The sequence below is a fragment of the Mastacembelus armatus genome, chromosome 22, assembly GCF_900324485.2.
Source record: "Mastacembelus armatus chromosome 22, fMasArm1.2, whole genome shotgun sequence".
Classification (NCBI taxonomy): domain Eukaryota; kingdom Metazoa; phylum Chordata; class Actinopteri; order Synbranchiformes; family Mastacembelidae; genus Mastacembelus; species Mastacembelus armatus.
The window spans coordinates 12,058,148-12,083,160 of record NC_046654.1 but is presented as its reverse complement, the minus strand read 5'-3'; the positions used below and the strand labels follow the sequence as shown (position 1 = coordinate 12,083,160).

Here is a 25,013-nt window from a genome sequence, read left to right as displayed (position 1 = left end):
AAGATACCATCTCAGATGAGAGTTGAGTAGGGGATAACATAGTGAATTGGTGTCTTCCAGCTTCTGATTGGCTGAACACAGCTGATCCAGGTAATCAGCTGTGAGTAGGGCAGGGATAGTTGGAAAACAAGCAGGGCAGTGGACTTCACATAACATGGGTTTCCTTCCAGTGTTTGAAGTATTAAATTTAGACTTGGTACAAAACAAACCAACTGGGGGAGTCAGCGTTCAAGGATGCAGGTGTAATGTTTAGTTAAAAAGAATTAAAATACTCATATTTCTGTAAAACTCAAAGAAACGGTTTAGTTTTGTAAAATGGTTCATATTGCTGTAATTTTCGAGCTCCGAGTTTTCGCCCATGGCTAAGCAGTACGACATTCTGTGCAGGTTGCTCCTGCTCGGAGAGACGTGCATGTTGCGCGGTAAGTTCAACCACACTCATCATTCGGGTCAGAGTCAGCCATGTGTCGGACCAGTCAATGTTTTTACATGACCCTGTTTCAGTCGTCCTACTGATCTGCATGTCCAGAATTCACAAGAGTCTTCAAAAGTGGATCAACGCCAAATAAAAACGTATAAAGTTTCCAGCCAGCACTTCCGACACGCCTTGACGTCACGGCTGAACGTGACTTTGTCTTTACGTGACCCCGTCTCGACTCGGCGACGTCCTCTAACTTAGTTGACGTCATCGATCTCGGTGACGTCATTGATCAAGGCTTTGTGGCAGCTGTTTACTCTGTGGTTACTGTCTGAGTTAGAAGATCCGTGAAGTTTGCTGTGTGTGGAAAGGTTTGGAAGCATTTAGCAAAAATGTCTGTCTCATTTTACATTTCAAGTTCAGATGATGAAATTGAGACAACTCTGGTTATGAAGCGTGATCTACTCTTTAGCGATTCCACTCGCTACCTGGTAATGGACATTATGGGAGAGGGAACTTACGGTCAGGTTGTCAAGTGCCTCAACTTAACTACAGGCAAGACCACAGCTGTTAAGATCCACAAACATGGTGATAGTGAAAGCATCCTATGGGAAATGGAGATGCTAGAAGCAATCAGGTCTCTGGACACTGAGAAAAAGAACATCTTAAAATTCATAGAAGGTTTTAAGAGTCATGACTTCTCTTGTCTGGCATTTGAAATGCTGGACACAAGCCTTTGGGACCTGATAGTAAACGAGGAAATGTCGCTGAGTCTTAATGAGATTCGCCCTGTGACTCAGCAGCTCATGGTTGCTTTTGAGGCCCTAAAGGATCTTGGCATAATGCACCTGGACTTGAAACCTGATAACGTGATGCTTGTCAATCACAAGGATCAGCCATTCAGGATCAAGCTGATTGACTTTGGTCTGGCCCACCCAGTTGGGGCGTTGAAAGCTGGAGTGGAAGTGCAAGCCGTTCAATACAGGGCTCCTGAAGTAATGCTGGGCCTCCCCTTGTCTGAAGCTGTTGATATATGGGGAGTGGGCTGCATTATGGGATTTTTGTATTTTGGATTTCATCTGTTCCCTTTCAATTGTAAATATCAGTGGATGGAAGCTGTGCTGCATCTTCTGGGCCAGCCAGAGGAACACCAGCTGAATGATGCAATGTACACCTGGAAGTATTTCAGCAGGGACCATGGTTCCACAACTCAAAGGTGGAGACTGAAGACGCGAGGGGAGTATGAGGATGCAACTGGTATTGAGCCAGATAATTCAGATGATCTTTTGAGCTATGCCAGAAATTTGGAGGACGCAGTAGCGACATGGTACGAAAAACAGGGTGATATTGAATATGAAGATAGGATGGCATTTTTAAGCCTCCTAAAAGGTTGTCTACATCTTGATCCTGCAAGGAGAATCTGTTCACGGGAGGCCTTAAAACACAGATTCCTAACGATGGTTCACCTGGTCGATGAAATGAGAACCAGCTCCTATGTAGATGCTGCTCTTCAACTCATGACTGTTTCCTACCGGCATCAGTCAGTCCAAACTGAAAGCAGCTCAGAAGATGAAGACAGCTATAGTGAGTCAGACTTTACAGGACATGTTTATAATTCTTCAAACGGTGGTTCTAAAACCGAAGAGGATTGTTCTGCTGGAGAAGAGGCAGTCGCTGACAGTTCCAGCGGTGCAGATGGAGGCGTCGAGATTTCAAGTTGCGAATACTCGGACAGACGTTACGACACTGACGTACCCAGTCATGAAAATTTTTATGATGGAGTCGGAGACACTGATATCTTAAGTAAAGAAGACTCAGTCACAGCTTTCAGAGATGACGATACCAACACTGACTGTTTACTAGTTGCCAGTAACACTAATGACAGAGGTTCAGCTGAAATTGGCCCAACCGATGGAGCTGCAGCCTCCATGTCTTCAAAAGACACAGCTGCAGCCGCCATCAGACCCACTAATGCTGATCATGACAAGACCAGACCTGATGGAGGTCAGCGTAGGACTATTTTTCAACGGACTTGCAAGTTCTTCCGTCGAGTGAAGAAGAGAGTAGTTTCTGTCTTTCGGTGTCATAAGAACTAATCTGCCTTTGTTATGTGGACAGGAAGATTCTGGGTTCGAATATCTGGGGCTTTTGTGTTTGGGTTTTCTCCGGGTGCTCCGGTTTCGTCCCACTACAGAGTCTAGAATAATGTCATGACTTTTATAGCATCTTTAAACACAGGCAGTGGTACTGCTGCTGGACATCGACACACACTCTTCAGGCATTTCTTATAAACGGCGCACATTACACAGCAGATTTTGCTTTCATCAGGGTAATTAAAAAAAGACTGTTGCTATTTATAAATACTGTGGGAGACCATAATAATGTATTGACATCCAACTCTATTTGTCAGTGTGGCCACCTAAACTGAGCCTGGTGCTGCTGGAGATTTCTTCCGTTAAAGGGAGTTTTTCCTCTCCACTGTCACCAAGTGCTGCTTATAAGGGATTTGTTGGGTTTCTCTGTGAAGATGATTGAGATGATTGTAGTGTGTGTATTGCTATACAAATAAACTGAATTGAATTGAATCAATGCTTAATGGTTGTGAATTGTTGATAGATAAGCCAAACTATTTCAAGATGTCAAACTAGTTCAAGATGTCACCTTGGACAGTGTCCAATGTGCCAGCCTACATTTGGTCATAAAAATATTCAATATGAAATTTCTGATTCCTATTCAAAATGGTGAAGCTAATAAATGACAATAACATTTTTAGTTTTAAACAAGGCTTTGAAAAGTTCCTAATATATATACATATTTATTTATGTGTGACTGTGGGTGTGTAAAAAGAAGAAGTAGTACTTTATTAATCCCCAAGGGGAAATTCAATTGTTACAGCAGTTATTAAATTTGAGATTATTTAAATTATATTGATTAATAATAATTCATAAAGTAATTAACTAATTATTTATTTGGGGGGGTTGTGTGTGTGTGTGTGTGTGTGTGTGCGTACGTACATGCGTGTGTGTGTGTGTGTGTGTGTGTGCGTTATTGTTTATATTGAGGAATTATAGAGTCTTATGGCCGTGGACACAAAAGACCTCCTGAATCTCTGTCTTGGCTTTAGGGGGAATTAGTCTGTGGCTGAATGAACTTCCCATTCGCCACAGTTCCTCATGAAGTGGGTGGGCAGGATTGTCCAATATGGAGTTTATTTTGTCCACCATCCTCCTCTCTGCCACAGACTCCAGACTGTCCAGTTCCAGTCCAACTACAGATTTTGCCTTCCTGATCAACTTATTCAGTCTGTTGGCCTCACCAGCCTTGATGCCACCTCCCCAGCACACAACTGCAAAGAACAGTGCACTCGCTACTACAGACTGATAGAACATCTTCAGTAGCTTGTTGCACACACCAAAGGAACAGAGTCTCCTGAGGAAGAACAGCCTGCTCTGTCCTTTCTTGAAGAGGGCATCTGTATTGTTTGACCAGTCCAATTTGTTGTTAATGTGGACTCCAAGGTATTTGTAGGAGTCTCGCACTAGTGAGGACCCAGGCAGTTCAAGCGAGCTGTCCGGTATATTTTTATTCAGCCAGGTCTCGGTGAGGCAAAGCTAGCTACACTCTCTGTACTCTCGTTGGCTGCTAGCTAAAGCTGTAAGTTCATCCACTTTGTTGCAGAGTGATCTCACATTTCCCATAATAATTTTTGGGAGAAATGGTTTAAATCTCCTACGTTTTTCTCGATGCTTCACTCCTGCTCTGCAGCCCCTCCTACGCCTCCTCAGGTCTTGGGGGATTTCAGGTTTTATACCAAGAAGCAGACTTGTTCCCTTAAGAGCTAACAGTTGCTCTCTTGTATAGATGCCGTTGGCACAGAAACGTATATTTTCCAATGCAGTTTCCATAATCTCCGTATGTCTCTCCACAGGAATTAGAAAATCCCAACTCATCCACTTTCATCCGTTATCAGAGAGAAAGCATAGATCTTGGTTTGACTTGGATTAACAGATGATAATTCAGTAAAAAACTGGCAAAAAACTGAAAAAAAAAACAGAGGAGCTGCTATAACTGGCTGCCACCTAACAAGCGCCGGTATTCTGTCAGGGTCCTTGTTTTAAAAAGACGTAATGACCCAGTAAACATCTTGAAACTGCATTTTGTTCTATGTTATCTTTTTTCTGCTTGATTTGTCCTGGACTAATGAGGGAACAGGCCATACCTGGCCATGAAACATTTATTAGCTACCCAAAATTGGGGTGCATGTATATAAATGGCTGTAATTGCTAAATGGTTAATGCCAAACTGTTGAATTAACCTTTTGAATTAAAGCTCAAAGTCGTCACTAATGTAATGTTTTATTTAAAATTCAGTGTGGTTGTGTACAGAAGCCAAATGCCAAAAAAAAAAAAAAAAAAAAAATTAATAAACCTTTAGAAATGTAACGCACATAATATGAATGAAAAGAAAGGAGAGAGTATAAAAGAAACAAAAACTAAAGATAAATTGTGAAAATGATCTGTACAGGACTTGGTAAGACCTTAAAGCAGTGGAGAAAATGCTAAAATGGTACAAAAGCAAAAATGTGTAGTTTTCTTACAATTTTTTGTTCTGTTGCCATCTGATAGTATAAAAAGTAAATATATTTTTGAAAATAGAGAGAATTTTTGACAGTGGGAGGAAATAGGGAGAAAACAACACAAAAGTGGGGAAGTTTGTTAAGCGTGAAAAGGATCCATTGGTTGCAGTCGCCTGAACTTAAACATTTTTTATGATCATCATGTCATCATAACATCATCATGTTTTTCTTTTGCAGTGGTCTGATAGGGCAGTAGAGGAGGTTGGGGATATGAAAATGAGGATTAAACTAAACGCCATCATGAACAACATCTCCCATCATTATAGTTATTATTGCTGTTGTTGTTGTATATTTCTCCATACTCACTTTTTTTTTCCATATGTCATTTTTTTGCTTACTGCTGTAACACATGTATTTCCCTACCAGGGGAAGCAATAAGGTTTATCTAATGTAATCTTATTTTATCTAATGTAATCGAACACAGAAACACTCACTTGCATGTACATATTGTGAACTTGTATTATTTTTAATGTCATCCGTTTTGCACACTTGGTGATACTCACCAGGGTCCATGTTTTAAAATGGTATGAGGAGCCTGAATTGGGCTGAGTAATTTATACTGTGTGATGTTTTGTTAAGGAGAAATGAAACTTATGGAGCAGAGCCCCTCCCTCCATGTGACTCTAAAATGTCTTAAACTAAAACGCAAACTCAACTTGCCTGACTGGCTTAGAGGGTCAGTCAACAGTCTGGCTGGAACACTGAGCCAGAAAGATTCACTAAGCAAGTTTTGTTTTATATTTTTTTATGTTTCTGTAATGATTAATCCACCACCATGTGCAAGCTCTTTATTCACAGTAGTAATTCTAATACTAAAATTATAAACTGTGAGCACAGCATAAAATACTAAAATAATTATTATTGTTGTCTATGAATTGTGGAATTTGCTGTTTTACAACAATGGCAGAAAAAAAATCATAAAGCAGATGCCCAGTTACTTACTTGCATCAGTTAAATGCTTTAATAGATACATGTTTTACTTTTAAGAGAGAAAAGTCCAGTCCATCACAGGGCCACACATAGACACACAACCATAGTCACTCCTGTGGGCAATTTAGAGTCACCAATCAATTTAACATGCATGTTTTGGATTAGGGGAGGAAACCGGAGTACCCTGAGTAAACCCACGCAAGTATGAGAAGAACATACAAATTCCGGGTTGCGAACCCACGGCCTTCCTCCTGTGAGGCAACAGTGTTAACCACCCATCCACCGAATTTTACATATTTGGATTAAATATGTAAAATAATTAATAGCCTAATTTTTTATGTGGCGTAATTATTATAATTAATTATATACTTTTTCCAGAGTGTAATTTTTAGTTAAAAAGAATTAAAATAGTCATTTATATTTCTATAAAACTCAAAGAAACGGTTTAGTTTTGTAAAATGGTTCACGTTGCTGTGACTTCCGAACTCAGAAAAGTAAAATGCCCGATGGGTCCTGAAGGCAGCACCCAGCAGCAGACAGTGAATGAGGACATCAGTCAGCAGCTCCATGAAGAGTCATGCTTTCTCTCAAAGTTTAGTTTTCGCCCATGGCTAAGCAGTACGACATTCTGTGCAGGTTGCTCCTGCTCGGAGAGACGTGCATGTTGCGCGGTAAGTTCAACCACACTCATCATTCGGGTCAGAGTCAGCCATGTGTCGGACCAGTCAATGTTTTTACATGACCCTGTTTCAGTCGTCCTACTGATCTGCATGTCCAGAATTCACAAGAGTCTTCAAAAGTGGATCAACGCCAAATAAAAACGTATAAAGTTTCCAGCCAGCACTTCCGACACGCCTTGACGTCACGGCTGAACGTGACTTTGTCTTTACGTGACCCCGTCTCGACTCGGCGACGTCCTCTAACTTAGTTGACGTCATCGATCTCGGTGACGTCATTGATCAAAGGCTTTGTGGCAGCTGTTTACTCTGTGGTTACTGTCTGAGTTAGAAGATCCGTGAAGTTTGCTGTGTGTGGAAAGGTTTGGAAGCATTTAGCAAAAATGTCTGTCTCATTTTACATTTCAAGTTCAGATGATGAAATTGAGACAACTCTGGTTATGAAGCGTGATCTACTCTTTAGCGATTCCACTCGCTACCTGGTAATGGACATTATGGGAGAGGGAACTTACGGTCAGGTTGTCAAGTGCCTCAACTTAACTACAGGCAAGACCACAGCTGTTAAGATCCACAAAAATGGTGATAGTGAAAGCATCCTATGGGAAATGGAGATGCTAGAAGCAATCAGGTCTCTGGACACTGAGAAAAAGAACATCTTAAAATTCATAGAAGGTTTTAAGAGTCATGACTTCTCTTGTCTGGCATTTGAAATGCTGGACAAAAGCCTTTGGGACCTGATAGTAAACGAGGAAATGTCGCTGAGTCTTAATGAGATTCGCCCTGTGACTCAGCAGCTCATGGTTGCTTTTGAGGCCCTAAAGGATCTTGGCATAATGCACCTGGACTTGAAGCCTGATAACGTGATGCTTGTCAATCACAAGGATCAGCCATTCAGGATCAAGCTGATTGACTTTGGTCTGGCCCACCCAGTTGGGGCGTTGAAAGCTGGAGTGGAAGTGCAAGCCGTTCCATACAGGGCTCCTGAAGTAATGCTGGGCCTCCCCTTGTCTGAAGCTGTTGATATATGGGGAGTGGGCTGCATCATGGGATTTTTGTATTTTGGATTTCATCTGTTCCCTTTTAATTGTAAATATCAGTGGATGGAAGCTGTGCTGCATCTTCTGGGCCAGCCAGAGGAACACCAGCTGAATGATGCAATGTACACCTGGAAGTATTTCAGCAGGGACCATGGTTCCACAACTCAAAGGTGGAGACTGAAGACGCGAGGGGAGTATGAGGATGCAACTGGTATTGAGCCAGATAATTCGGATGATCTTTTGAGCTATGCCAGAAATTTGGAGGACGCAGTAGCGACATGGTACGAAAAACAGGGTGATATTGAATATGAAGATAGGATGGCATTTTTAAGCCTCCTAAAAGGTTGTCTACATCTTGATCCTGCAAGGAGAATCTGTTCACGGGAGGCCTTAAAACACAGATTCCTAACGATGGTTCACCTGGTCGATGAAATGAGAACCAGCTCCTATGTAGATGCTGCTCTTCAACTCATGACTGTTTCCTACCGGCATCAGTCAGTCCAAACTGAAAGCAGCTCAGAAGATGAAGACAGCTATAGTGAGTCAGACTTTACAGGACATGTTTATAATTCTTCAAACGGTGGTTCTAAAACCGAAGAGGATTGTTCTGCTGGAGAAGAGGCAGTCGCTGACAGTTCCAGCGGTGCAGATGGAGGCGTCGAGATTTCAAGTTGCGAATACTCGGACAGATGTTACGACACTGACGTACCCAGTCATGAAAATTTTTATGATGGAGTCGGAGACACTGATATCTTAAGTAAAGAAGACTCAGTCACAGCTTTCAGAGACGACGATACCAACACTGACTGTTTACTAGTTGCCAGTAACACTAATGACAGAGGTTCAGCTGAAATTGGCCCAACCGATGGAGCTGCAGCCTCCATGTCTTCAAAAGACACAGCTGCAGCCGCCATCAGACCCACTAATGCTGATCATGACAAGACCAGACCTGATGGAGGTCAGCGTAGGACTATTTTTCAACGGACTTGCAAGTTCTTCCGTCGAGTGAAGAAGAGAGTAGTTTCTGTCTTTCGGTGTCATAAGAACTAATCTGCCTTTGTTATGTGGACAGGAAGATTCTGGGTTCGAATATCTGGGGCTTTTGTGTTTGGGTTTTCTCCGGGTGCTCCGGTTTCGTCCCACTACAAAGTCTAGAATAATGTCATGACTTTTATAGCATCTTTAAACACAGGCAGTGGTGCTGCTGCTGGACATCGACACACACTCTTCAGGCATTTCTTATAAACGGCGCACATTACACAGCAGATTTTGCTTTCATCAGGGTAATTAAAAAAAGACTGTTGCTATTTATAAATACTGTGGGAGACCATAATAATGTATTGACACCCAACTCTATTTGTCAGTGTGGCCACCCAAACTGAGCCTGGTGCTGCTGGAGATTTCTTCCGTTAAAGGGAGTTTTTCCTCTCCACTGTCACCAAGTGCTGCTTATAAGGGATTTGTTGGGTTTCTCTGTGAAGATGATTGAGATGATTGTAGTGTGTGTATTGCTATACAAATAAACTGAATTGAATTGAATCAATGCTTAATGGTTGTGAATTGTTGATAGATAAGCCAAACTATTTCAAGATGTCAAACTATTTCAAGATGTCAAATGGTTTCTGTCTTGGTATTGAAATCATTCCCTGTTTATAGGACTTGATTTTAAAATGAAAACACTAAATACTGATGGAATCAAAGTGCGAGTCCAGATATGGTAAATAAAATTACTTTTAATGCATTTACTGAATACATCAACGTGCATGTTGTGTGATCCTCAGCTTGATCTTTTATTTATGCTTTTTGTTTGTGCAGGGACACGGCTGGTCAGGAGTGTTATCAGACCATTCCTAAACAGGCTGGCACAGGTGATCCTTCTGTATGAACAATTAAATGACTGCAGTCAAATGGCTTTAATGGGCTAATTTCACATTCATTCTTTATCACAGTTTCTCGCCCAGGGAATTGTTTTTGTGTACGACGTCACAAATCCATCCTTTCAGCGCATAGCAAAGTGGGCCAGCGATGTGGGCGATCCTTTCGTATGCTCAGTTACTTACTTGCATACGGTTAGGGTTAGTTATTATTTTAGTTGGTTATTAACTTGTGGTCCTTAATGGAAAATATAAGTTTTAATATATAAATGCTTCTATTGATTAATTTCTTACTTATGAGCGGAGTCCAATGTGCTAGCACAAAATTTGGTTTAAAAACGTGACTTAAATTTGAGATTCCTCATTCCTGTTCAAAATCGTGATGCTAATAAATGACATGATTAATTTGAATGCTTTTATGTTTATTTGATGTGTATAAAATAATGTTTTTGATGGGTTCCTAACACATATACATACATATTTGTGTGGGTTTGTGTGCATTTAAAAAGATATAATGACCCAGTAAACTACTTTAAACTGCATTTTCTTCATTTCTGTAGTTAAATGGATATAATTCTAGTTAAATGGACATAAGTTCTGCTTATAGGCTACATCATACATTGAATGATTTTGTTTACTTTTTGTGACACCACTGATCAAAGTTGCTGAAGGTTACAGGGTATGTAATGGCCCTTAGTCATCGTTCCAGCCTATGGCCTTTATCTGCAGACTGCAGAGCAACCACCAGCCTTCTTCCTGCTGCTGCTCCTCCATTAGCAGCTGCAGTTCCAGCTGAGGACAAACCTGTGACCCTGAGAACAATAAGAGCAGCGACCACAGCAGCTCCTGGACAGACACAGAGGAAAGTTTGTTTATTGCATGAAATGATCAGGCCACACCTGCTCCTACCGCACTGTCACTGAAACACTAGACGGAGCCAGAAATAAACTCCCGACAATAACTCAGCTGGAATGACTGTATTGTCATTAAATATGTTTAAAACATTATATATCATTTTAATGAACTATTAGAGGGGCATATCAGTATTGTCAAAGTACAGTTATAGTCACAGAGCTCTATGGGGATCCTGAGACTGGACTGGGCCTTATACTGAAAAACTTCAGGTCCTTTGAGGTGGCAAAGTATGATTGAGTGACCACTCAAGTATTGTCAGGTAGAAAAATTTAATATTGATGCCTGATAATGAAAACAAACTAAAAGCGCTTGTTGTCTATTGTTGAATAAATGTCAGGTTTTTAAATCATGGGTGAGACTGACACTTGACCCACTATAGAAAAGTTTTGAATTTAGTTGATTTTGATATACCGTATATAATGTTAAACTAATTAACTACCAGAAAAAACCTTTAAAAATCTTTATTCATATATTTTCTATAATGTGTTGAGAAAAATATAATGTAAAGAACATTCAAGAAAACTTTTTGATTTAAATGATTCAACTTGTAAACATTTCCAAAAAGTCAGCAACAGAAAGATCAGTTTATCTTAATATGTACTAACAAAGTGATTATTAAAAAGACTTTTGACTTTTTTTAGTCATAATTCCAATTAAATATCCAAAATTAGTCACAGTTCAGTTGTAAATCTCTTCTGACTAGTCAAAAATGCATTGCAGATATTTGAAATCTGACTTTGACTAGTCAAATTTAGTCCCAAACATCTAATAAATGCTAAAACGGCATTAGAGATATCTGTAATGTGACTTTGGACTAGTCCAAATGTACTTCCAGATATCTTAAATACATTACAGATATTTTTAATGTGTATGCTGTCGACCTATTTGATGTTAAAACGACCTGCCACAGTATGCTGCCTTTGGAGCCGTTGGAAAGTGTACTTATTTTAACTTGCTAGATGCATAGAACCGTAAAATATGAGTGGAATCATCACTTTGGCTCAGTGTGATGGTTTTCAAACAAAAATGAATAAACCACGGCAAAACAAAAGGCAAAGATTGAATAAATATATATAAAAACACAAATAATCTCATTGTTTTTAATGTGGAATAATTATCGTTCTTTTTGTAATGTATAATGTTTAGTTAAAAAGAATTAAAATAGTCATTTATATTTCTATAAAACTCAAAGAAACGGTTTAGTTTTGTAAAATGGTTCACGTTGCTGTGACTTTCGAGCTCAGAAAAGTAAAATGCCCGATGGGTCTTGAAGGCAGCACCCAGCAGCAGACAGTGAATGAGGACATCAGTCAGCAGCTCCATGAAGAGTCATGCTTTCTCTCAAAGTTTAGTTTTCGCCCATGGCTAAGCAGTACGACATTCTGTGCAGGTTGCTCCTGCTCGGAGACTCCGGGGTTGGAAAGACGTGCATGTTGCGCAGGTTCACGGACAGTGAATTTGACTCTTCCCATATTTCCACCATCGGTAAGTTCAACCAAACTCATCATACGGGTCAGTGTCAGCCATATGTCGGACCAGTCAATGTTTTTACACCACCAGTGTCTTTTGATTGATTTTTTAGACAAGAGCCTGACTTTCCCTTTTATTCAACTCAGGCCTACTCAGCTGGTAGGATTAGTGTAAAGTGCTCAGGGTCATAAGAGCCCTGAAAGTAGCTGAAAAACATGCCAGCGCTAAGAAAGCTGCACTGCTAATGGCTCTCATAGAACAACAAGGTTTTGTAAAGGCAGCAGGCCTGTCAGCTGTGTAACAATGGGAAAGGAAGGTCCACAGGAAAGTAGTCTTTCTCTGCCCTCCCTGTGTTTTTACTCTAACATATGCAGTGATGAACGCATTAGTGCTCCTTCCTGACTGTGACTAATTATTTGGAAAACAAGCACACAAAAAAACAATCCAAAAAAAAAAAAAAAAAAAACTAATGTGAGGATTAAAGTAGAGCTGCTTAAATAAAATTAAATATAGTTACATAGAGAATGCACAAGGTTAATAAAACCTATTCATTTTAGGGTTTTAGGTCAGGGATTATGATTATTGTTTAACATTTAACTGTTTCAGTCATCCTGACTGATCTGCATGCACAGGGCAGTCATACAGGTTGGACAACAGATCTTTTTGCATGCATGGGCTTTGCATGTTTTATAGAAGTTTAAAAAGGTTTTGTGTCCCACAAGAATTAATGCAAGTGAGTGAGTACATGAATTCAATTGAATTGAAAGTTGAATTTCCCTCCTTGGGTTAAAATAAATAATATGAACTAATAAATGATATGTTGCTGTTGTTGGCAGCTGCTGTCACATTTCGTAGCTCTCTTGTCTCTCACCTGTCACCTAGCGGAACACACATCACTATGGTTCACATCAGTTTTCACCACCATCATGGAGACATGGTGATTTAGAGGTCGACACTATGTAGTGGTTAATATACTAATAATACTGTTCACAAACACACAAAATGTGTGCCGTGTAAAATAGCTCAAGGAGGATTTTTCATCATGTTGTCACAGTGGCTTAAGTGATGTAAGTTTGACTTTGAGATTGTGTTTTAAACTTCAGCTGAGATTGTGTCTGTCTTGGTATTGAAATCATTTCCTGTTTGTAGGAGTTGATTTTAAAATGAAAACACTAGATATTGATGGAATCAAAGTGCGAGTCCAGATATGGTGAGTAAAATTACTTTTAATGCATTTACTATACTTTAATGTGCATGTTGTGTGATCCTCTTTTATTTATGCTTTTTGTATTGTATGCAGGGACACGGCTGGTCAGGAGCGTTATCAGACCATTACTAAACAGTACTACAGGCGGGCACAGGTGATCCTTCTGTATGAACAATTAAATGACTGCAGTCAAATGGCTTTTTTGGACTAATTTCACATTCATTCTGCAATCCTTTTTCACTGTTTCCTGTTAAATTGTGTGAAATTTATGTGTAAAGTAAATATAAGAGCTGGTGGACAATCTGAATTTCCCTATCTATGTACCTATCTGTTCAGGGAATTGTCTTTGTGTACGATGTCACAAACGAGCCATCCTTTCAGCACATAGGGAAGTGGGCCAGTGATGTGGATGAAGTAAGGCAACAAGCACTCTCATTTTCACTCCCCTGCACTTGTTGCCCTTTGCAGCGACCCAGTATTTGCATTACTACTTGTAGAATTGTTGATGCTTGCCACACACCCTGTGGCTTAGTGTGACTGACAAGATGAAGTCCCTTCTGTCTTTCTCATCTCTTTTTGTTGTTGTTTTCTTGCAGTATGCCCCAGACAAGGTGCAGAAGATCTTGGTCGGAAACAAGTCTGATGAGGAGCTGGGGAGACAGGTGACAAAGGAGAGAGGAAGCAAGGTTTGATGGAGCTATATCTAGTGCTTTAGTATTGGGGTCAGCTTTGCGTGGAATATTCTTGCTGAGTGATAACATATGATGCAGGGACTCAAAAGCTTCCAACAGCTCCAAACAGATTGTTTGCAGTATTTCCCTATACATTCAGCGATGTGACTATTAATTTAAAAACATGTTCAAATGGGAGAGAATTCTTTGTCATTTAATTAATCAGATTCATAAATCTGTGTTGTTTATGGGAGAAATTGACCAAAGCCCTTGGCGTACTTTTCCCCCCACTATATTCATCCTAACCTTGCAGCTAGCTGAAAGCTACAGAATGGAGTTCTTTGAAACCAGTGCTTCCACCAACAGTAACATCAGTGAGGTAAGCCATGGAGTGCAACTCCAAAGAAGCTTTCTCTCGGAAGAAAAATATGTGCACATTCTGTCAGAAACATCTTGCAACATTTATTTGTATTTGTCTTGTGCGTGTTTTGTTTTCCTTCCTCCCTCCTTTAGTCATTCACTCGTGCGACAGAACTTGTGCTGCGGGCTCACAAGAGAGATGTGGACAACTTGTTGGTGTCCCTGGATGATTATCTAGAAAAGGCTGCTCTGGAGGAAGAGAAGGGGAGCCGAGATACTGAAAACACCACTCAGAGGACATGTGCCTGTTAGAAAGAAGTGCCATCACTGAAGCCTTAAGATGTTACAGACACACAAACACACACTGGTATTCGACTAAGCCTTTCTTTGCCTTATTCAGAGATCCTTGTTGGAAAGGAGGGATGTTTGAATGGTTGCACTGTTCTGTGAGTCGATGACTACATGGTGGTAAATGTAGTTAGCTACAGCTACAGGCTGAGGGCTAAGTTTGTTGCACTATCACTAAAGATTGTAGCCACTGAAAAGTACACTTTGTAATGCAGCCCTGTATCTATTTTTCTGGAAAAACAGTACAGTACACTTGTTCTCTTCATTTTTCTTGGTGAAATGCAGCTTTGCAGTAATGATATACCTCCTCAGTGTGTTGTATTCCATCACTTTAGATTTCTTGTTGCTTTTAAATTCATTTTCATGCTAGATATAAACAAATTGGTAACATGCATCCATATGAAGGAAGTCAGCTTATTTTGAGAAGAGTACAAAAGGTAGAGCTGAATCATTTACACCTCGAAACTCGAATCAAGCAGAGATGAATTCATTTGTGGAATGGACTTATTTCCTTAAGGGAGACAGTGTTGTGCCATCATGAAGGAATTTGTGCATTTTGATTTGGAATTGTGACTGGCATTGCCTGCTGTATGTTGTGCTTAAGATATTTTGATGCGGTGCCACGAATATTAAATTATATTGTTGCATTTAAAATTAAAGACCGATTGAGGAAAAAAGCAAAATGTAATGTATGTTTTTGGGTTAGATAAATGTTTAAATCGAATTAATTAGGCATTGGAGCCTTGCTGAATCACTAAATTTGGAGAGTGAATTTTCATCCATGTAGAGGTCAGACAGTAGGGTCATTCATTTTTCATCACATGCTGTGAAGAACAGGAGATCGCATGATAAATTTTTGATGATACTGAGAAAACTGATGCTGATCATAAATATACCATAAAGACAAATACATGGTCTAATGCATACTGTTTTACACATGTAAGAGAATTGAGCACATACATTACATTACATTGCATATGATAATTAAAAACTCTGGAAAAATTCCACTGATTAAAAGCACATTACCTTTGGGTCTGAAGAAATGAACACTGAATTTAAATGTGTTTCAAGTCTTATTTGAATTAACATACTTCTTAATGTAAATTATATAAAAAGAACTACGTGTACTTCATGCACTTGTGTAGTTTTACAATCAGTTATATCAGTCAATCTAAAACTTGGGAAGAGTATTGTGTGTCGGTTTGAGATCAGTTTCACGTCGGGCCATTTGACACTCGTGAAAGGCAGCTTTCTGCCCTAGATGAGTCAGGTGACCAAGATGCTAGATACTGACACATGTTGAGATCCTGTCTGCCTCCAGTGTGGAAGCAGAGGAGTTAAGATGACGTTCATCGCCAAGACATTCTACGACTTGAAGGCCACCATGCTGGAGGGGGACTCGGTGGATTTCAACGTCTTCAGGGGACGGGTGGTCCTCATAGAGAATGTGGCCTCGCTCTGAGGCACAACCACCCGGGACTACAGCGAGCTCAACCAGCTTCAGAGCAAGTACCCCCATCGGCTGGTGGTCCTGGGTTTTCCCTGTAACCAGTTTGGATATCAGGTCAGTTGAACAGCATGTTTGCCTGAACCATTTCAGTGTACCTGTAGTATCTGGTGTGGATACAGTGTAGCTCAGAAATCTCATGAAATTACCGTAAATGCTGACAATGTTTTATTATGAGTTTTGAATCTCACTCCATCAGTTTACTGCATAATAGAACTTTCCGTGAGAATAAAGTATTTTTTTGTAAATATGTCTGAACTAAAAATAAATGTTTGCTTTACCCCCATGAGAATGCTTCCCGTTATATTTACCTATAAAACAGGGATCAGCATGCTGGCTATATACAGTTCAAAACCTTGCTAGTATTTTATAATTAGCTAAACTTTGATCCTTCATACTACTGTTTTGAATTACAAACAGCTGGACCACGTAATGCATCATCAATGTCATTCTGTAAGTGAATGCTATTTTATAGGAGAACTGCTCCAATGGTGAAATCCTGAGATCACTGCAGCATGTGCGTCCAGGCAGCGGCTTTAGGCCCAACTTCACCATCTTTGAGAAGTGTGACGTCAATGGAACAAACACGCACCCAGTCTTTGCCTATCTGAAAGACAAACTCCCCTATCCCGATGATGACCCCAACTCTCTCATGCAGGACCCGAAATTTCTGGTTTGGAGCCCCATCTGCAGAACCGACATCTCTTGGAACTTTGAGAAATTTCTCATCGGGCCTGAGGGAGAGCCCTTTAAAAGATACAGCAAAAGGTTCCCCACCATTGACATTGAGCCTGACATTCAAAGATTATTAAGATTAACCAAGACTTAAGAATCGTCTCCACCTCTTAATGAGTTCTCATCCATAAAAGTCAAGGATGATATGCTGTCCTCCACACTTTTAAGCCTTATTAAATGATGGTGATATTCTGAAAAAAAAAGGGAATATTATCTGAGGTATTTTAAGTGCTTAATAGTGGTGGATGAATAAATTCAATGTATTTTTCAACTTTGTGGGCACTTAATGTCATGGAAAGATCACAGGAATTTTACAGTGTGGATTCAAATTTGTACCTGAGAAAATTAATCGCTTGAAAATGTCCTGCATGTTGTTTTGTTTCTTGTCCTATTCTAGCCTGGCCAGCAGATGGTGCTACTGATTGATCATACAAAACAGGCAGCTGACATGCTTTTATGAATTAGCATTCAACCCATACATTCACACAATGTTTGCAGTGGAATAAAACATTACAAAGGCATTATTCTTTCACTGATGTATCTTTTACTTCAGTCGAACCATCTAAACTGCAAGGCACCTATTATAAAGATGCATGCCTTTCATGTAAGGTTGAGATAAATAGATGTCATGTCTGAAACAGCCCTGTGTAGGCATAGTAATGAGGCTTGAAATACAGTAGGGGGGATGTTGAGTTATGATGCATGTTGCCATTGCACACTAAAACGTTCTCTAAAAAAGCCCACAGGCCATCCTCTGCATTATGCATCACCTAGCCTGCTGATTCATTATTTGTTGAGGTCTTCTTTCTTCACTGATTTACTAGAGTTACGTTTCCAAGTAAGAGCTGCTGATTCCGATAGCGTATACATCTGCAAATGGATTGCTTTACTACTCCACCCTGAAGACGAGTCCTCAATCATGCTTTTAGGAAAACATTGACCTTGCCCTGTGTGTAACAAGCCCTTATCCGGTTGTAGTTTTCCCTTGCACAGTGGACATTGTTTGTCAGGTTTGCAGATTACCACTGGATTTTCTGCATCTCTGCTCATGTCACATCAGCTGATGATGTCAGTCACTGGAGGCCCAGGCCAGGCAGTGCCCAAATTGTCTTTGTCGGGTTGCTTCAGGGACATTTGTGAAAACAGTAAAACATTTACAGTCACCTGACTCAGGATGGCCTGTAGTGACTTGTAGTTGTAGCCTGACTGTCTTTGCATATCCCATTCAAATATTTGTGGTGTCATGATACATGTGGACATTTGCTAATTATATTTCCCACAGGTCAACTGGTTTGTGTTTGCCTGCAGCCTATTAGAAGCAGCAAATATTGGAGGAGAAATACCAGGGACCTCTCCTCCACCCTCTACACTGCTCCACTAAACACACAGCCCCCAAAGATCGTTTATGTTTGAAAGATAAATCACTCAAATTCTCAAACTTACAGGTACAAATATCCACCTGTGTGATCAAAGCAGTGTAAGTTAAACGATACTGCTACACACACACAGCATAATGTTTTTTTCTTAATAGACGTTCTGACTGTGGCATAAATAACTAAACTGCTTTAGATAATGCTTTGTCCTATATAAATATTGGAAATCGCTTGCTCAAACTTATACAATATAGCCTAACTCTCAGTGAACCTATATATTCACATTTGACCATGTTACACATATTACACAACATATTACACATATTAAAACATAATAGAGTAAGAGCTAACTGAATAAACAGAGGGGTATTAGCTGTTTTTACGCAGAGTGAGAGGTCTTCATTTCCCCTCCGTCTACCCTCTACAGGTGAGCACTGTTGCCACAGTAACGTTTGCTTTCCCAGCGACGTGTTCTCGCGAGACTCAGGGGCACAGAGAAGAGGGAGAGAGGGAGAGAGAGAGAGAGAGAGAGAGAGAGGGAGGCTGGCTGAATGATCTCATCCCTCCAGCAGCTGCATAGCGCAGCGAGGCGAACACGCAACTTTCTATCAAACTTCTGAGTTTCCTTTCGGAGCGACGCACCGGGACGTCGTCGGTTTGAACCAGAGCGAACACGTTTCTGGCGAAGGTAAGGAAGAGCGCTGCGCAGTCTGTGGTTCAAGGGACCTTGTTACGAGTTGAAAGAAAAAGAAGGAAAACACGCTCACTGTTGTGTGACATTCAGAAAAAGCTTGAGGCTGAAAAGGTGAGTCGGGAGCGCGGTGTTGCTCGCGGTTCGAGGTGTCCACACACATCTGTCGGCTGTCTGAGGACAAAGCATATCTTTGTGCTTTGTGAAGGTGCAGTGTGGAGCCAGTGCGCAATCAGTGCCAGTGGGTTTGAACTAACAGGGCTAAGAAACAGTCAGTGGTGCTGTCAAAATATATGTACCCGCTGCGTCGTTGTATACGGTCAAGGGCATTTCCCCCCTGTACTGCTTTGGGGGGAGATGATTTACAGCTTGCGTCGTTGAACATCATATGGGATGTATGGATGTCTCCTTGTGTAACCGTCACCACCCGAAAATGTTCAGCATGGTATACCCCGTGTTGTTGCCACACGAGGAGAGATTTCAGACACCAGGTGATTTCCTTGTGCCACATCTGCCTGGCCCTGAGAGCTCTGTTTTGTTTACAGCCTGTCTGTTCAACATCTGGTTGAACACATTAGGCATAGCTGATTGCATGGTGATATGATTACTATGTTATATATTGAATTATATACACCGGGGTGTCATGGTCTCTATTGAATATTCAGTAAGCTGGCATTTGGATCAGATAATGCCAATTCAGACCCTCCTACTGCAGATATATTCATGCTTAATGAGCTTTTTTTTTTTTTTTTTTTTTTTTAAACCCCGGCATGGCAGGACTGTTTAGCACCAGAGAAATAATACAGGTTGTTACAGGGTGGCAAGGCATAAAGTAGGAATGATCTGGCAATGCATGGCTGCAAGGTAGGCAGAGGTTTGTTTTGATAACAACCAGGAAACTGTGCCAGCCTTTCAGAGTTCAAACACATGCATGTCCAACATTTACAAAATATTGGCTGTAACAAACCAAACAGCTATGCAGGTAGTAAAATTCAAAATCACTGGGATCCCCTCTAAGTGAGCAGTAGTGAAAAAGGAAAGCTTTGGAGTTTTGCTTTGAGCCAGGATCAAGGATTTTTAGCATTCTTTATAGGCTTAGCTAACCTGCAGTGGGCATGACTGATCATACAGCTTCACTGCCATTTTAACTAGTGAGTCTAATCTCAGCTTTGTCCTGTTTGCTTGTTCTAAATCAGAGCAATTATTCATCCCAGAATCCTTCTTGGTTGCTGTTTCTTATAGAGCATTAATCTAATGCAAATTCTGCAGCCGTAAATGCGGGAGAGGGCGGCCACGCCTTCTCTGTTTTAATCTGCCTGAATGGGCCAACAAGTCTGTGTTTTATGTTTCTGACAAAAATACTATTCAAGGTTACGATTAGACAGGACTGCGTTGGCTTGAAAACAGCTCACTGACAGAGACTAGTTTACAGCCACAGCAGTGTGAGACCCATATGAGTAACAACAGGTTGACAAGATCAGTCCAAAGATTTTTTTTGTTTTTTGTTTTGTTTTAAATTTTCACTTCTAATCAAAAGGCATCTACAAACAAGCTCTAAACATGTTTCTTCAGATGAAAAAACTCTCACATTCCATATCAGCTTAAATAATCCTTCTCCATTCAATAACTGAAGGACAGTGTTTCTATTTTCACTGTTGTATTATACTTCTCACATAACAATAACAATTGTTGTTTGTAGTAGTGTCTTTGTCACATGCCCACACATTCACAGAGAGATGTTTCCTGTTGCTAAGTTGAGCTAATGTTTCATTTGTCCCTCATGTTTTGTTGTGTTTTATAATTTGTCACTCTGTAATGTGTGGGCTGTAATTAAGCTAAGTGGCCATCATGAAATACTGTTTACATTATACAATGAATCATGGCATTATCCTTATGATTAATTCACAAGTTCAAAGTGCATTGTTATTGATTTTAATGTCCAAAGATGATTTTTCTATATATGTATCACCCTCATTTCCCAGTGATGTACTGATTCTAGGTTGCTGTCACAAACTTTTAAGGTTGCATAACTTCTCAAACTTCTTGATCTCACCTTTTGGGAATGTGTACCACCTGACTGGCTTGCTTAGATGTCTGTGTTCCTGCCACCTCGAACTATGCCTGATGGGAGACTAGACGACAAACTAAACAGAACTTCGGACATGGCCTTGGATCATCTGGCATACCAACAAGGTCGATGTCGGCCTCTTTATTCTGAGAGCAAAATGACAAACCTCTTCCTGAGCTTTGACAAGACCTTCAGTAACAGCTTGAAATATATATGAAGAAAAGAGCAAGCCTGCATAAGTTTTAACATGAATGACATTTCAGACGAGTATTAGTCAGCTCATAGTCAGACGTCAAATGACTTGATGATAATGTGACCTGTGTAAGCATCTTTTGTCTGGTGGTAGGGGTTGATGAGTTCAACCATAGTGGTGTGTGACTGGTTCTGTGTGTCTTTCCTGCTTGCTAAACTGTTGGAATGCTCTGTCTTTGTCCGAATCGGATGGCCCACTGTATACCACCCGACACAGAAAAGCAGAGGGCTCAGATGCTACAATGGTGATGTAATGCCTTTTCAGCACACTGTCATAAGCTAAATGTGTGCAGACAGCGGGAAAATTCCCCTTCTTTTCACCCCACCTGCCACAAGATTTAGGGAATTTACAACAATGCACGGCAACTTGTCCGCAGTAAGAGTTCGCTAGCGGGACAGGTGCGAACTGTTGCCACTGACTCAGATCTGTACCTAATTGACAGCTTGGTTTGGTGGTCTGTTGCTTAAATGTCCATGAACTAAAGCAACCTCTCTGTGACTGGTTTTTGTCATCTTGCTTCCAACTCTCAACCATAAACCAAAGCCCACAGTCATGCAGTGATCAGACACTGTAATTCCCCTTTTCTGCGCCCATCAAACCTCATACAGGCTGAAAATAGTGCAACATGGGACAGAGGTCAGGAGACAGAGAAGAAAAAAAAAAAACAGTTTGACAACCACTTGGTTAAAAAAACTGAAAGCTAGAAAAAGGGGGAAAACGTTCCATAATGAAACCTGGGGTTCGGATGATGATTTGTTGCTGCAGGCTATCTTCGCTGCCACACAGTGATGACGTGCTCAGGATTGTCTTGACATGTCTACCAGTTGCTACGCTGTATCTCTGTTTGGCATGCACATTCTCTCTGGAACAGATTACTGGACTCTGCTCGAAGAAGAATCCAAACATCAGGCAGAGTTGCAGGCCCATGCCCCATGCAGCGAGTATGTGGGCAGTGGTGGAAAATAATTCCACATAGGAAAACCAAAAGAGGTTTTGCTGTTGTCCCTCCTGAGGACAGAAATCTGAGAAGCAGGCAGGAATGCATGAGGGCTTGGTCATGGCTGAGCTCAAGACAAATCTCGATGCATCGACAGGTCGGTTCGGCTTGTTCTCATTCCTGTTCATGCTTACAACTGTTTTCATAGCTTTCAGGAGTCACTTTAACCACGTGATGTGTAGTAAAACAGGAATTCTTGCACAACAATACCCTGCATGACGTTTCCCTATAGAAAACACAACATTAGAAGCACTATCTGAAGAAAAACTGCTAAGTGAAAGCATTAATGCTGTAGTTTGTGGTATGCTTTGTTTCCTGCACTGAAACTGAAAATCTCCCCAAAATCACTCCAAAATTCCACATCCTTTGGAGCCAGGGAATCCATTTCCACCCTTTGAGTTCCTGCTTTGCTCGCAGTAAGTGCAGAGGAAGGAATGTGACCACTGTGGACCAAAAGCTTACTTTGCTATGTTCAGATCACCTTTTAAACAAATTGAAGTTTCAGATGTAGAAAGTAAAAATGTGCAGGAAAATGGCCTATTCACTATAAATACATGATATACTACGTGATATGTAGTTCAGGATTATTACCCCAACTCTATTCATATAACACACAAACAGCCCAGTGATATTGTTAATATTTAGATCATAGAGTGTACATGGACAGATGAATTAGGTCATAGTCTTTTTCCATGTTGCTCCAGGTGCAAAGGGCAGATAGGGTTGGCTAATAACAAACATGGCTGCTTTCCCAGCCTTTCCTCCCTCATTGCCTGTTTCCTGTGTATTTCATTGATGTATTCCTGGATACCTTGCCTTCAGCTTTGCCTGCATAAACAGTTGAAACTGAGTTGAAACTGAAAGGTGATTCATAAATATACAGTACATGTACCTGTAGAACACATGAAACACAGACATCTGGTTCTTTTAGTGTAAACTGAAGTACAGTATGTGAATGGGTGTGCTATACAGTATATGTTTATATGTGATGTCGCTCGAGACCTAATGCCTAGTTCAACATGGTTAACACTATCACTAGTGCTGTGGAGGTGTTGTTGTGTTTACATGGTACTCATACTTGCCTGGAATGATTATTAGGAGGAAGCCACTCGTAGCTGAAAACCTGCACCTGCACACATCCTGGTTTGCAGTTATGCCCAGATTGCTCACCTTTTTGCTCATTTGCAACAGAGACTAGAAACAACAATCTGGTGTTAAAATACCTCACACAAGTTAGGAACCTGCTCCGGATGGTGCAGTTATGTAAAAAACATTCATGTTTTCCTTCTCTGTGACTTGTGAGGATAAAGCTGGGGGATGAGGAGGGGCCATGTTAAGTGGATTTTGCTTCATTCGGCATCCAAGAACCAAGATTAAAAGAGAAGAATTGCTGGAACAACTGGCTGATGTTGTCTCATTAATAAATCAGGTGTTATATCTGCTTGTACTTTGCTATTGTTTAGGCCAATGTCAGTAGGGTTTTTTGGTGTTTAATGAAAACAAAAGTATTAAAAACACTACACCCCGGGCTGCTACTTAAAATGAGATGTGGTTTTCATGGAACTGGCTTAGGAGCACAGTTGCAGAGCTGGCTGGAATGTGCCAGTATTTGCAGTGCAGGCCAGCAGCAACATGCTGTGCAGGTTTGCACTGTGTTTCACTGGTACAGACTGTGATTTAGCAGGTCACCAATGTTATGCAACACTAGCTTAACACAGTCCAAATGACTCTGTGTGAATTGATTAACTCTGTGCCTAGACTGTTTATAATTGCACTGGAAGTGCACTGGGCTATGCACTGGACATTTGCCAAAATCAACGACTAGAAACGTTTTATGTGTATAACTTTGCTACGCTGTTGTTGTGGACTTTGTGTTGTTATCAAGCCTTTCTGCATGCAGAACAATATATTTACAAGCTACTTTCCGTTTCTAAGAAATGCTGAATACTGAGGCACACCTGCGCTTTCTGAGTGCTGAGTTGGGGAATTAGGCTGCCCTCCAACCTGATGGGGACAACACATTCAGCCAGGCTTCCCCAGAGATGTGGCAGAGGATCCCCCTGAGGTTTGCTGTCCTACCTTGTTAAAATGCTCACCTGGCAAGAACCTAAAGCATTACCATTTTTCTAAATCTCTACATGCAAACTTAAAATGTTTAATTAAATAGTTGTAGAGCGCATGTTGTGTACTAGGCACAGAATGAATGTCTGGTGGCAGCAGAGCAGCTATTTGGCCAAAGTGAGGGGGTATAAATCAAGTTTTTATCTTGACTGGCCTTCCAGAATGGCAGCCTGTGTTTTCCTTGAGGCTGCTGCTCCCTCATCTCAGTCTGTTTCTTGCAGCACTCTCGCTATGCTCCTATGTCAGTGATATTAGTCTGGAGGGAATCCTTATGCATTTGAAACGCATCCCATGCTGCTGTTCATCTGTGAAATCAAATCATATTATGTGCTGTACCTTGATTGCTGCAGAGCTGTATTTGTTTCCTAAGCAGTTATTGATCGATTGAGAGATCAGTTTGACTGATGAAAATGAACTCCAAAGGATGCGCAGAACATCCTGTGATATATTTGATTGCATTCTGTGGCTGACTTTTAAACAGCCTGTGGTCAGTGCTGGTGCCGCAATGGAGCTCATGTTTCTTATGTTTGTTCAGTAAGGCCTCGACCTTTCTCAAACTGCCTAACCAAGCCATCGCAACTGCTCCTCTTCCATAACGTCAGCTTTTCCAAACAGCCTGGGCAAAATGAAATACATACCTACATGTCATTCCCGAAGTATTCCATTCTTAAAATGCAATTTCAACAGCACAGTGAGTTTCTATTGTGGGTCTCAAGTTCCTTGAG

General features: G+C 40.8%; 3 protein-coding genes across 9 annotated transcripts in view; all 3 read left to right on the top strand.

Moving 5' to 3' along the window:
* The first annotated feature begins 6,511 nt into the window (after window positions 1-6,511).
* On the top strand, window positions 6,512-14,759 carry LOC113129013 (ras-related protein Rab-15-like). The gene is made up of 8 exons (XM_026304683.1): window positions 6,512-6,620; window positions 11,878-11,972; window positions 13,107-13,167; window positions 13,258-13,318; window positions 13,501-13,578; window positions 13,761-13,850; window positions 14,149-14,214; window positions 14,349-14,759. Exons 1-8 carry the CDS (start codon window positions 6,592-6,594, stop codon window positions 14,505-14,507), a joined length of 639 nt encoding a protein of 212 aa, XP_026160468.1. The 5' UTR covers window positions 6,512-6,591; the 3' UTR covers window positions 14,508-14,759.
* Window positions 14,760-15,770: 1,011 nt separating this feature from the next.
* gpx2 (glutathione peroxidase 2) lies at window positions 15,771-16,879 on the top strand. The gene is made up of 2 exons (XM_026302485.1): window positions 15,771-16,107; window positions 16,526-16,879. The coding sequence occupies exons 1-2, from the start codon at window positions 15,886-15,888 to the stop codon at window positions 16,877-16,879; spliced, it is 576 nt and encodes a 191-aa protein (XP_026158270.1). The 5' UTR covers window positions 15,771-15,885.
* A 1,794-nt stretch (window positions 16,880-18,673) lies between these two features.
* The window catches only part of LOC113128550 (signal-induced proliferation-associated 1-like protein 1), a 32,270-nt gene continuing 25,930 nt past the window's right edge, over window positions 18,674-25,013 (top strand). For 4 of the 7 annotated variants that reach the window (XM_026304020.2, XM_026303969.2, XM_026304012.1 and 1 more), the window contains exon 1: window positions 18,674-18,846. The gene's annotated coding sequence lies outside the window, so the exon portion shown is untranslated. Of the gene's footprint in view, window positions 18,964-22,235; window positions 22,265-24,102; window positions 24,233-25,013 lie in introns of those variants that run through there. The other 3 variants (XM_026303977.2, XM_026303985.2, XM_026303994.2) reach the window with 3 other exon arrangements.